The following is a 13,825-nucleotide window of genomic DNA, read 5'->3' on the forward strand; positions in this document are numbered from 1 at the left end:
TATTTAATCACCAAAAATATTTCAAACTTCTAATTTTTTGTTCAAAAGTTATAAAAACTTTAAAATATTAGTCATAAGTCACAATAAAAACGATAAATGGTAGATTGGTAAAGGGTAAAATAAATAAAAAGGTAAAAAAAATCCATTTAAAAAAAAACAAGGGAAGGTATGATCGGATCGGATCTCGATCCTACGATCCTACTTACGATCTTACGATCCTACCTGCGATCCTACCCCAAATACGATCCTTTTACGATCCGGATCGTTTTTCATACCTAAGATCGTAGGATCGTACGATCCTATGATCAGAATCGCGATTTTTGACAACCATGATTTGTCCTCAATTACTTTCATTTTCTACTTTTTTAATATAGTAATTAAAAGGAATGATAAAAATAAAATAACTGACCCCACTTTATCCATCCCCTCCCTACCTCTCTCGAGCCACAAACTTCACCCTTTCAGTGTCGTTCTCGCAAAACCCTTCCTGTAGGAGACGAACAGACTTCATCGTCGTTCGTGCTTCACCCTTCCGGTCAGGGGCGGATGCAAGATTTCATAATAGGGGTTGCACGAAAAAGTCAAGGGTTGCGCGATAATAAAAAAAATATAAAAAATTTAAAATTTTCGAAAAATTTTCTACTGCGGCCGGAAAAGTCAGAAATTGTCGGTGTCACCTTGAAACTCCCATAAATTCTCCCCTGCGTCCAGTGTCGTTCTCGCTTCACTAGTGGTGCTGGAAACACGAGGCGAAACTACCAATTCCAACTTGTATTAACTTGTTAATTGTTTATAAGATAGCATTTCAACTCTACAAATTACATATTCAAAACAAACAAGACTTTGAATCATCACCTATTAAACATTAAACTATCTGATCCAATAGTCCTAAAAAGACAAAAACATTTCATTCTTCACATCCATATAAATAAAACATAACCACCTCTAAAAATCTAAATAAACTATAATTTTAGTTTTAATAGTAAAGTGATTCTGCTTTTAAATTCAAACTCATTTATTCACACTTGGCAGTGTATATTCCTTTAGCTATGTTTTTGTGTTTCAAGTTATTAATATTGACACATGCTACATATTTAATATATTTGTATTTGAACAAGTTTGCTTCTTCAGAACATTTCAGAACATTGATATCCATTTTAATATAAAAACAAAACATCATATATTCCACGTTAGAAGTAAACCAATTTATCTTATAAAGACATTTAGGCTACCCATCTGCACACTTTCACCCTTTTTAACTAAAAAAAAAAAGAAAATGAAATTAATAACGGTGGCCTAGGCCATATGGACGAGCCAAAGTTCACCAAAATTCACCCATGTGTTATGCATTAAAAGGAGAGTTGTATATATATTTTTAGATTTTTAAATAAGAACTATTATCTTTAAAAGTCCAACATTATCTTAATAAAAAAATTAAAAATACTAAAATTCATGATTTTTTTTCTTTATAAATAGAGTATAATATTGATATAGTTCATATCTCATCTTAACTCTTCGTTTCTAAACCTATTTATTTCTTTGATACCATGCATCCAAATCTCGTTTTAAATCTTGACGATTCTCAAGATTATCAAAACTTTTAAGGTTATGAAAGCTCTCAATTTTTTCCAAATCTGAATCAATTCCATGTCACTGAAAATATTCAAACCTCACAAAATACCGGAAAAAACCCAAGAGGCGATAAATAGGATGTTGTTGAAGATATCGCTTTAATGTCAGCATATTGCATCATTAGTGAAGATGAGCGTCGTGGAAAAAACCAAAAGAAAACATCAACATGGGCACAAGTGAAGGAGCTATGTGATGCAAATCAAGCAGAAAACCCAGAAAAGCTTGGTAATAGGAACATAGCTCAAATGAAAGGTTGTTATAAACAACTTAATGAAAGTGATGGAAAATGGGTTGGTGTTTATCGAGAAGCATATAGAAAAAGAAGAAGTGGAATGAGTATGAAAGATGCTGAGAATGAAGCTCATAAGTTATATGAGACAATTGGAAGCAAGTTCAATGACATGATTGTGTTTAATGAGGTTATGTGTAAGCATCGAAAGTGGGCACTACAGCTAGATCATGATGCAACACGATCATGTCCTGAATATGAAGTGGATGATGAAGAAAGTGGTGGTAGCACAAAAAAGATTAAGGTCTACTGAAGAAGGAGATTATTGTGTCCAATCCAACACAGAAGGGGCAAGTATTGGCGGTTCAACAATTAAACGTCCAACAGGTAGAGATGCAGCTAAAAGAAAAGAAAAAGGTAAGTCGTCTAATGAAATTGTTGCAGAACTTCGTGCGGTGAGACTTAGTAGAGATAGTGAAGTAGAAGTAATGAAAAAAAGACTTGACTTGGATCAACAAAGGGAGCAAAAACCGGATGAAAGGGAGCTAATAAAGATGCAGAGTTTGCATTTGAACACACTCCTACAAAAGGAGCAATTTTCGCCTGAAGAAGAAAACATGAAATGTTTTCTAATGTGTTTTATGGAAACTAATTACAGTTTAGTGTATGTTTTATTTTCAGTATGTTTTTAATGTATTTGTAAGATATTTTATTATGTATTTGTACCTCATGTTTTTAATGTATTTGTAAGATATTTTATTATGTATTTGTATCTCGTGTCTTTAATGTATTTGTAATATATATTATATGCTTTTACTGAATGCATAGTTGTCATTATCATCTTTATTGAATGCAGAGTTGTCATTATCATCTTTATTGAATGCAGGCTTGTCATTATCATCTTTCAGAGACACCACTCCTTTTCTTTATAATCTTATCATCTAGAAAATATGTCAATATCTCCATGAATATAAGATTCTCTGATGTGTCAACTTTGTATTGGGTCTTCGGATTTTATCTAGACAAACTATTTTAACATTATCTTTATTTAACATTTAATAACAAAAAAAATCAATATTCTTCCTATATAAATAAAGTATAACCATTACATACTTTCATATCCACCTTTAACTCTTCATTTCATTCTTCATTTCTAATCTATTTGAAACATGTCTCATAATGTAAACTCATCAGATGGTTCCAGTTCATCAAATGTGAATGAATATGATGAGTGGGAAGCACAAATTGTTCAACAAAATCGACAACTTGATGTTATCATGAGTGAGTTACTCATAAGCATACTAAATATGAGCGTAAGAGATCACCCAAGAGCAAGAAGGAGGTATTGTGATCGGGAACGCAAGCGGGGTGAGGCACGTTTGATGAAAGACTACTTTGTTGACAACCCAACGTATGGTGAAGAAAATTTTCTAGGTAGATTTCGAATGCGAAAACCACTATTTCTCCGTATAGTGGAAGTTGTTACAGCCAATGACCGATATTTTCAACAAAGACCTGATGCCACAGGCAGACAAGGTCTTTCACCATTACAAAAATGTACCGGAGCTATGCGGGTGTTGGCATATGGGACATCAGCAGATGCACATGATGAATATTTGTGAATGAGTGAGACTGTAACAAGGGATGCTTTTGTAAAGTTTGTGGAAGGTGTTATTTCATGTTTGGGCTAATGTCATAAAAACCCTCAAGTTTTCAGGGTTTTGTCGGTTTTGCCCAAAGTTGAATTTTATATCCGTTTTTACCATAACATTTTTCAAAAAAAATGTTTGGTTTTACCCTTTTACCGGTGATAACAGGTTACCATTATATTAACTTCGCACAAAAACTCTTAAGTTTACAGTTTTTTTACGTTTTTACCCTTAACTTTATAATTTTTTTTACACTTTTACCCTATGTATTTTTTTCATATTATATGTATTCAAGCAGAAAAATCATATGAGTATGTATATTATGAAAAAAATATACTTAGGGTAAAAGTGTTAAAAAAATTATAAACTTAAGGGTAAAAACGCAAAAAAAAAAATGGTAAACTTAAAGGTTTCTTTGCGAATTTAATATAATGGTAACCTAGAAAATCTATTATCACCGGTAAAAGGGTAAAACCGAACATTTTTTCGAAAATGTTTGGGTAAAAACGGACATAAATTTCAACTTTAGGCAAAACCCTGAAAACTTGATGGTTTTTATGACATTAACCCTTTCATGTTTTCGTGAAGAGTACCTTAGACGCCCCAATCAAGATGATTTGGCACGACTGCTCCATGTTGGAGAAGAACGTAGGGTTTCTAGGTATGGTAGGCAGTATTGATTGCATGCACTGGGAATGGAAAAATTGTCCGACCGCTTGGGCTGGACAATATGTAGGTAGAAGCGGTAAGACAACAATAATTTTGGAAGTTGTTGCATCGTATGACTTATGGATATGGCATGCATTCTTCGGAACACCAGGTTCATGCAATGATATTAACGTCCTCCAAAGATCCCCTCTTTTTGATGATGTCTTGGCAGGTCGAGCATCAAAGTGAGTTACACTGTGAATGATCGAGAAAATCATATGACTTATTATCTCACTGATGGCATATATCCTTCATGGGTTGCCTTTGTCAAGTCAATAAGTTTTCCACAGCTTCGAAAACACAAGTTGTTCGCTGAACATAAAGAGGCTGCTAGAAAAGATGTTGAATGAGTATTTGGAGTTTTACAAGCTCGTTTTGGATTTCTTCATCGCCCTTGTCTTGTGTGGGACAAAGATATGATGGGTAAAATTATGATTGCATGTATCATCATTCATATTATGATAGTTGAGGATGAACGACACACATACCTTCATTATTATGATCCATCCGAATTTATAACAACAAAAGACGAACAATCATTTGAATACTCTACTCAACGAATTGCAGATCTATCTAGTTATATGACCAACATGGCACAAGTTCATAATAGAGATGCTCATAACGCTCTAAAAGACGATTTGATCGAGCATATATGGAAAAAATTCAACACTGAAGAATAATTATGTGGTTTGCATCTTCCATATTTGTAACTTATTTTATCTATTTTATTAAGTCTTTTTCATGAATGTAAAATATTTTTTTATAATTTCATGCTTGAAATAAATAATTTAGTTGTTTCAAAATAAAATATTTAATTTTAATATTTCTAGTAGTTTTTAGTAAAATAAAGTATATTTTTTAAGGAAAAATGAGTTTGGGTTAGGTTGCTAATGGGTGTAAAAAATTGGATTGGGTTGGATTATATAGATGGAAGAGAGAGAAATTAGTTTTATATTAAAAAGTTGGATTGGGTTGGATTGCTGATGAGGATAGTTTTAGTTTCCTTGGAATAATAAATAAAATATAAAAATATATATAATTCAAAATTTCGGATATCTGATATCTAAAATATCCGAAATTTTAGAAAATGAGTATTTGTATCGGAATCCGAAAAACCGGATGTCCGAATGTTAGATATCCAAAATTTCGGATGATTTTAGATTGAATTTTCGCATAAAAATATTTTTTTACACCCCTAGTATTAGGGTAGGTTTATATTTTGTTTTTTTTATGATAAATATAAAGTAAATAAAAAGGGCAAAAATATCATTTCACACACTTTCAAAACGTACCAAACTTACAACAAAATGAAAGTTTTTGAATAATAAAAGCCTTAAAAGTTTTTGGATCAAAATTACAAATTTAAAATGTTAAAATCTATACTTTTTGTAGTACTTTTGAATTTGTTGTGAAATTAGTTATTATAAATAAGTTTAAGCAAAATAATAGATAATTACATATGTGAATATCTTAGTTGAGATGTCATGGGTTTGAGTCTCGTTAAAAATATAGATGATAATCTAAGAGCGGATTAGTTTGTATTTCCCAAAAAAATTACATATATATAATTTAAAGTGATATTCACAAAATTAAAGTCGTGATTATTAAGAATTTATGTATGACAACCCAAAAAATATATCATCAAACGTCGTTAGAATCTAACGATGTCAGCAACACGTAATTGAACCACTCTGTAACCATTCGGTGTAGAAATAAATATATTCGATTTGCACCTTTAATCACGTTAACATTTAGGCTCAAAAATTTAGTGCATGAAAAATCATGTCATCATACGAGCAGGTCAGCATTTCAAGAGCATACTCATTACTGCAAGCCCAAAACTATAAACTTCGTAAAAGTACAACTTAATACTAAAGGGATATGATTTTTATAAGAAATAAAAATCTATCGCATACTAAAAGTTACAACGTCAAAAACTACGAAGATATGGGTTGAATTTTAGCAGAAGTCACCAAAAGGAGAAATATACTACTACTTAAAGTAAGAATTTAGAGAAAAAAACGCCTAAATCAAAACCCTCATAAGAGAGTTATGATTTTTTATAAAATCATAACAGTTATAAAATATAAGCTAAAAACAAAAGTCAGAATTAGCCAAAACGACCAAAGGAAAGTTATAGTATACAGCAAGACCAACACGGATATATAAGGGACGTTGAAAATGGAGTCTGCATGCGAGAGATATGGATTTTCAAAGATTGAAAATCGCCCACGAGAGCATCTGTGTGCAAGGCACAGAGTGCATTTTGACACCTCGATTCGTCAGGATACAAATGACGTGGCACCATAGGAGGGGGACATGCGTTTTCCCCAGGGTGGTTCACGTGTAACTTATGCAGCGCGCACTACACGGCGTGCACCCCAAAATCCCCTATAAATAGCAAGTTTCGGCATTCCAATCCCTCAGCTCTAAATCACCAACACGGAAGGTCGTTGAATCTGAAAGATAACAGAAATACATCAAACAATGCATATTGAAAACCCACACTATGCATACCCACCTACAAGTTTCCCGTTAATCCTGAAGCACTCCCTAAATTAATTATGGATCATGTGCTTTCAGTAGTACGAGCTCAATATTACATTCCACACATATCCATACTCATTCCAAGGACTGTCCCAAGACTCCCAAGTCACTTCGCAACACTCCACTCGCTTTTGCACTGCTAGAACCCCTATCAACACCACCGGTTTCCCCGTGCATGCAAGTTATACACAATACATGATCAAATAGATGGTCGAATGAGTGATTCCAACTTAAGCCCACAACTAGACAAGGAACAAGAAATAAGGCTAAATCAATCATTCTAAGGTTATGCAATCCTGACCGTATACAACTCTAAAACATACGCCTAGCAATAACATTACCAATCAAGACTTCAAGCAACACATAACAAACAATTCTCTAGGCTATAAAGCATAACAAAAGTCAAGCAATTTTACCGAACAATTGTTGAGCGGATATACAACCTACATTCTAGCATGCATATCAATTCATATCATAAATATATAATCATATGGGTATATTAGGTATTCCTTACTTCCTGAGCTCCGACTGACTGTACGCACCACATCCTCCAGTTGCTTATGAAATCTTTTTAGAGAATCGTTTTCTTGAATAAAAGCATTTTCTTTTTCAAAAACCCCTTTAGAAAATCTCTCAGTCCTCAGTTTGAGTTCAGACACACCACAAGGTGCGCCCAAATCCCTCAAACCAAGTCTCTGATACCAACTTGTAACGTCCCAAAAATTACAAATAGACTTTTCAGTTTTAAATTATAGTAACCAATTAAAACCTTTGTTTCAAAACCATCGAGTAACATTCATTTGATCAAAACCATATAATATCAGTGTTAATTTACAAAACTGCGGAAACCAACTTCTTCGATGCGTGTTTATAGTCCCATAAATCCTTCTTATGAACGACCTGCAAAATGTTTAATCCACAACTGTAAGCATAAAACTTAGTGAGTTCCCTAATATACCACATATTTCATCATACATACAATGCCTCCATACAAGAGTTCGACGCATCATACATACAATGCCTCCATACAAGAGTTCGACTCTAGCGTCGAACAGTCCAATATTCTATCTAATAATCATACCTAACAAACAAAAATGAAGTAAGGGTCTGCTCTAAGCCCAGGTGAATGTTATGGGCTAATTCATAGTCTTACATCTTGTCATGGGTTATCACCATGGTTTTACAACAAGTATCATGGGCTACACCCATGGTCTTTCCCTGCAATTAACAAAGTCATTTGTAATCATGGATCAGATAGACATTCAAATAGATGATCAACAAACAATCAAACAAGAACATCACAATCAGAGATTAGACCAAGAGTTCTCAGGCTATCCAACTTAGACCACATAGAACTTAAGCTATTACTACCATATAACCATATAGCATACATTCATATCACAATACAAATTTCATTGGCAACTAGCCTTCCCTAGTCACCCTACCGTTAACAACTTCTTAATTAAGTCTTTTGTTAATTAGTCATATATAATCTTGATAAGTGGCCTACCCCAATTACCTTATCCAAACATAACTTTGATTAGTACCATACGATCTACATGCAATACACTACAAGTCTAGTGTACAATGACACTAAGTGTCCCATACGACACATATATACAAATGAGTTATCTCAACCATTAACATACTTGTTCTCTAACAACACCTCTATCCTAAAATTCAAAGGACATACAATGAGATACATGGCATATTGAGAAACTCACCATACTCGCAGAACCGGAGAAACACAACAACACTCTAACTCCTTCGACTAATCAATCCTTCGAACCAACTAACACCCAAACAAACAAATCCTCAATTAGCAACCCAATCATCCAAGTTGACCCCAAGTCAAACTGGTCAAAATTTAAAGGTCAAAGGTCCACAAAGTCAACGGTCAACCCATTCAAATTCAATGTCATGTTGTGACCATTCCTTGATCACATCGTGGGGAAGCAAAGACAAAACAATTGAGAATATGGGTTTTGTCACGTCGTGACCATTCCTTGGTCACGTCGTGACGACTGCCAGAGGCTACATTTTTGCATTAAGGAATTAATCTATTAAGTCCATTACTCCAACTTTCTAGAAAGCTTCGTTGCCTTCTAAAGAGCCATAAAAGTCTTTACTTTATATACATGCATGTCATTCCCCAAAACTAAGTTAAAATGGTGAAAAATGGAGTCAAAACTCCATAAATTGCACCAAACAACATGAGAATATAGATCCGGAACATATAATAACCAAGGACTTCAAGGAGTGATAAAGTTGGAAATTTTATCCAAACTAACCAATTATAACCATAAACCATGAAGGAAAAGACTAAAAACCTAGATCTACAAGAGATGAACCAAAAAAATGGAAACTTGGAGACTTGCCCAAGTCCAGAAGGTGCACCAATAGATGTAGACAAGCTTGCTAGATGATCCTTTGCTCAACAAAGTCCTATTTCAATTTTTAAGAGGCCAAAACACCATTAGAGAGCTCAAAAAGCAAGGAGAGAGGTTAGGTTTTCATTGATAGAGGTTGGAGGCTAAGAATGAACCCTAGGTCATGAATTAATGACTTTAAATATGTGAGAAACCCTAAAATTCATGGGTTTGGGCTTCAGTGGGTTGTCACGTCATGACAAGTATCCCTGATACGCATTCCTCATTTGGGATGCCATGTCGTGACACCCTTCATATCACGTTGTAGTACATGATTTTCCTCAAAAATCATGCTTTTAACTCATTTAAACCATTTACTTGTCCAATATTGGAAACGGGTGTTATAGTGTGACCACAAAGTATACAGAGCATTGTCATTTCCTACATGTACAAGTCTTATATTGTAGACCGACGACGCCATTTTTCTTATAATCACATACTTCAAATATGGTGTTTCCGATGGAATATACCTTCTGTTTGAACCTCAGCATCCCCTTTTCAAACGTTTATGTATAATTATTGATTTTTTTTAATGACAAATCTAACTTACTCCTAAACTACACCTTAAATTCACATATGTCCACAACAAAACTTGAACCCTCAACCTCAAGGAGAGAGGGCAACACCGGATACCGCTGGGCTACAATTGACTTCTCAAATTTCGCTACACAAGATAACATGTTTGTTATATAATGCTAAAATACAGTTTTTCTATATATGTTTATGTATTTGCCTCCAACATTATGATGTTGAAAATATCATTGTTGCATAGTGCAACTAAAAACTCAATGAATCGATGTTGATAGTTTCTATTCATCTCTCGTTAACTCATTAATAGATTTGAAACTATTAGAGGTCATTATAATATTATGCACCCTATGCAAGCACATTATTGCCTACTTTTAATGACCAACATCCTCTAGTCATAAATATTAAGTTGGAACTACACAATGTAGCCTAAGGTGTTGTTTGTTTTTTGGGAAAAAAAAACATCTTCGGACTTCTTATTGTTGTGCGGCGCACGCGCAACACTTTTCATCTCGCAACTGTTTGTTTTTCAGAAGTCTTCGGATTAAAAAAAAATTGCGCGTGTTCTTCCTGGCACAACACTTGTTTTGCCTCTTTCTACCTCTTTTAACCTCTTCTTCTTCTTTTTTTCTTGCTAAAATATTGATTATATATTGCTGAAATCTTATTTCACATTTTTTTTCTTTTTTTTATATTGAATAATAATAATTTGTTGATAAAATATCATTATCTTATGCTAAAATATCTTTATTTGTTGTTAAAATATCATTATTTTTTGCTAAAATATTATAAATTATTGCCAAAATGTCATACATTATTAAATTTTTGGTATTAAAAAACTATTTTCGGATTATAAAATCAGTTTATTTTAATTTTTTAATATCTGTAGCGGCATGCAAATGTTAAAAAAACAAACACGTTTCTTATTACAGTGTGCAACTGTTTTTTCCACATCTTCTACTGCAGATGATTGCAAAGATGGTCTGCAGAGTTTATGGATTTTTGCTTCAAAAAAACAAACAATACCTAACCAAACTTTTTTATAAATCAACCTTGTTAAACTTTTTTATAAATCAACCTTGTTAAACGCCTTGCATATCTCCCATAAAATCTCCACTCTTTGATATTTCTCAGTATTAGGTCATAAATTCATGAGCGAATGTAGACAACAAAGATCATGATATGCATTTGGAAAAATGTGTGATGGACATGCTAATGGAATTGTCCCTAACGGGTGTGATGGCTAAAGTCACAATATCCCAACGCATTCATTCAGCCTCGATAAAAAAAACCATAAATATGATTCCTCACTTAGTGTTTTGTCTACTATGTAGAAGAAAAGGAAAGGTTTGGTTGTTTTCATCCATAGAAACCACTAGAAGCATTGTTCCAAAGTATTGTCCATCAAGGCTATCATCGTTCCAAAGTATTGTCTTATTTTTTTAGAGAAAAATAAGTTACAGATTTTAATATTTTTATTTATTGTTTTTAGTAATTATAACATCTAATTTTTTAAGAAAATAAAGTTTTAAAAAGAACTAAATTGAAGAGGTCAATAAGATATTAACATTTGCTTGAAAGATGTAGGCTAATCAAAGCGGATCTTGGGCCGAGTTTCTATTTTTTGCTTTTTTAAGCGTTTTTATTTGGATTGGATTGGTGTAGATAGTGGATATGCATAGTCTAAGCTGATCAAACTTATTATCTGAGTTGTTGCATATTTCCTTTTTCTAAGTTGAACTTTAAGTATGGTATATATCAATTTTTTAAGGGATACGGATGATGTAACACTTTGTGCTGAACCATTATTGCTTGTTCTAAATCAAATCCACTATTCCGGGCAATGTTGGTTGGTGATTTTAGCATTCATCAAACATTTTTTAGTAATTTGGATAATATTATTTCACAATCAAGTTTCAAATACCACATAGCATATTAGAATTCGACCTCCAAATACATATATATGGCCTTTAGCTATATCAACAACTCCCGATTTATTTAGATACATGAAGTACTAACCATAGTGATCAATGAGCTTCAAGTGGCATCCCGATCTTTTCACCAAAGTTAACAATGTACTTTCTCCTAGCTGGATGCTCTTCTTGTGGCCTATTGAATGCAGTCCATACTGGCTCTCCAACAAATAACCTCATCAACTGCATACACCCAAATACCATTTGTTTCTGTTTTTACTTGATAGACTTCATAGGGACAATATGGGTGTCTTTTTGACTTAATAAAGAAAGTTCCTATTGGATTTGTTGGAAAGTAGTTTGTTTGACATTAAAATGTAAGCCGAATTTCAGTGTCTTTACCTTGATGTAATTGGAGGTGTCGAGGGTGAAGCGATGGTATATTCCTGCAGGCAAGATGATAAGATCACCAGCCTTTATCCAAATACGAATCCAGCGATCATCTTTATCCCTAACATCAAAATACCCACTCCCTTCCAAGCAGTAACGTATTTCTTCATCTGCATGAATGTGTTCTGTATAGAAGTTCTTCAGCTTTTGCTCGTAATTCTCCACTTTCTCAGGGCACAAATCCAGCAAATCCTACAAAATGAAGTTACCAAAGCTAAAACCATACTCTACAGTCTATAGCCATCTTAAGCTGAAAAAGAAAAAGAAAAAAGGGATGTATCGGTTGAATTTAGGTTAAAAGTGTAAGAGTACCATGTAATTGTAGCCTCTGGTAGCCCTAATGTGTTCTAATTCTTCATCCTCCTCGTACTTTTCTGGATTTAGCTTCCAGTGCAAAACGCCCAATTCTACACAAATTCCAGAGGCGAATAGAATTTAGGGTTCCCATAATCGAAAGTCATACATGTCGGATTATTTTGCGATTTTGAAAGTGAAAACATGAAGGTACCTGCTAAGTGATCCGGGGAGACGAACTCATAGGGATTGCGATGATGAGGAAGCTGTGGATCCTCATGGCTATTATCCATGAACCATGCCTACGACGAAGATTAAAGTCGTGATCGTTGATGTAATGCTGAAAGAAGTCAAAGAGTTCGATTGAGAAAGCAAAATTATTTACTAACCTGAAGAATCGCCATAGAAATTAAACGAAGTGTGCCACAATTGTGTCAGTCGTCTGAATCAAAATCACATATATATTATGTGTATTGGATACTCGAGGCTTCCAAGATTTTTGGTTGCCTTGTTTTGTCAGATAACCATCTATGGTCATCAGCTTCCGTTGGTTATTGTGGCTTCCATTTTTCCTCCAGCACAAAATTGCATAGTTTCTAAATTGTTTCATCACAAATCAATGTAAAAATATATATATATATATATATATATATATATATATATATATATATATATATATATATATATATATATATATATATATATATATATATATATATATATATATATATATAGCAGTTCTCCTAATCGACTAACTTCATAATAGTGAATATACCTAACAACCTTATATAAGCTTAGGTACCTAACTTCATAATAGTACATCGATTTGTATCATATTTACATTGTAATTGTCTAAGGTTCTTAAACTTCAACCTCATAACTTGATTACTTCCAAAATCTTTGGACTTTCACCAATATTTTTATTTTACATCACGTCTTTCTACCGAATACCACCTGATGGGCTTCATATCCTACCGCTACAAATGAAAGGATGTAGGAGAAATATAATGATGAATTTGCAAATTTTTTTGAAGTAAATCAAGTTTAGGGATGAAGTTTAGGAACCTTGGATGATTGCAATGAAAATTTAATGCAAAATGACGTAGTTTGATGAGGTTAGGTACCTAAGCTTATATAAGGTTGTTAGTGTTGGATTAATGTCTAAGTCCATAACTATATTTGGTATGTACTTGACCCGACCCGGCATGGTCCATTTGGGTTGCACTTCACCGACACAATTTATATGGATAATCTTTTGAGAATAGTATGTTTATGATTAATATTAATATATTATAAGTTCTAATATATTAATATGGAATCATATTATTTAATTAGTATTGATCAAGAATTAATTTATAATTAATTAAGTGATCAAAAGGAACTAATTAAATATGGATTCTTATATATATGGAATGGGCCAAGTTCATTTAGGTTGGGCTAAGCTTT

At 33.3% G+C, this 13,825-nt stretch overlaps 3 protein-coding genes and 1 pseudogene across 3 annotated transcripts; 3 read left to right on the top strand and 1 right to left on the bottom strand.

The window, feature by feature from the left end:
* The first annotated feature begins 1,733 nt into the window (after positions 1 to 1,733).
* LOC111908701 (uncharacterized) lies at positions 1,734 to 2,806 on the top strand. Its single transcript, XM_023904500.1, has 3 exons — positions 1,734 to 2,051; positions 2,125 to 2,422; positions 2,718 to 2,806. The coding sequence occupies exons 1-3, from the start codon at positions 1,734 to 1,736 to the stop codon at positions 2,804 to 2,806; spliced, it is 705 nt and encodes a 234-aa protein (XP_023760268.1).
* Positions 2,807 to 3,000: 194 nt separating this feature from the next.
* On the top strand, positions 3,001 to 3,665 carry LOC122194438 (uncharacterized). The gene has a single exon (XM_042902289.2). The coding sequence runs from the start codon at positions 3,031 to 3,033 to the stop codon at positions 3,481 to 3,483; it is 453 nt and encodes a 150-aa protein (XP_042758223.1). The 5' UTR covers positions 3,001 to 3,030; the 3' UTR covers positions 3,484 to 3,665.
* A 253-nt stretch (positions 3,666 to 3,918) lies between these two features.
* LOC111908702 (uncharacterized) lies at positions 3,919 to 4,898 on the top strand (annotated as a pseudogene).
* Positions 4,899 to 11,620: 6,722 nt separating this feature from the next.
* LOC111908740 (acireductone dioxygenase 1) lies at positions 11,621 to 12,980 on the bottom strand. Its single transcript, XM_023904557.3, has 5 exons — positions 12,769 to 12,980; positions 12,594 to 12,681; positions 12,398 to 12,492; positions 12,038 to 12,277; positions 11,621 to 11,878 (listed from the first exon to the last, which is right to left on the bottom strand). Exons 1-5 carry the CDS (start codon positions 12,781 to 12,783, stop codon positions 11,750 to 11,752), a joined length of 567 nt encoding a protein of 188 aa, XP_023760325.1. The 5' UTR covers positions 12,784 to 12,980; the 3' UTR covers positions 11,621 to 11,749.
* Between the last annotated feature and the right edge of the window lie 845 nt (positions 12,981 to 13,825).

Source organism: Lactuca sativa, chromosome 5 (assembly GCF_002870075.4).
Source record: "Lactuca sativa cultivar Salinas chromosome 5, Lsat_Salinas_v11, whole genome shotgun sequence".
NCBI lineage: Eukaryota > Viridiplantae > Streptophyta > Magnoliopsida > Asterales > Asteraceae > Lactuca > Lactuca sativa.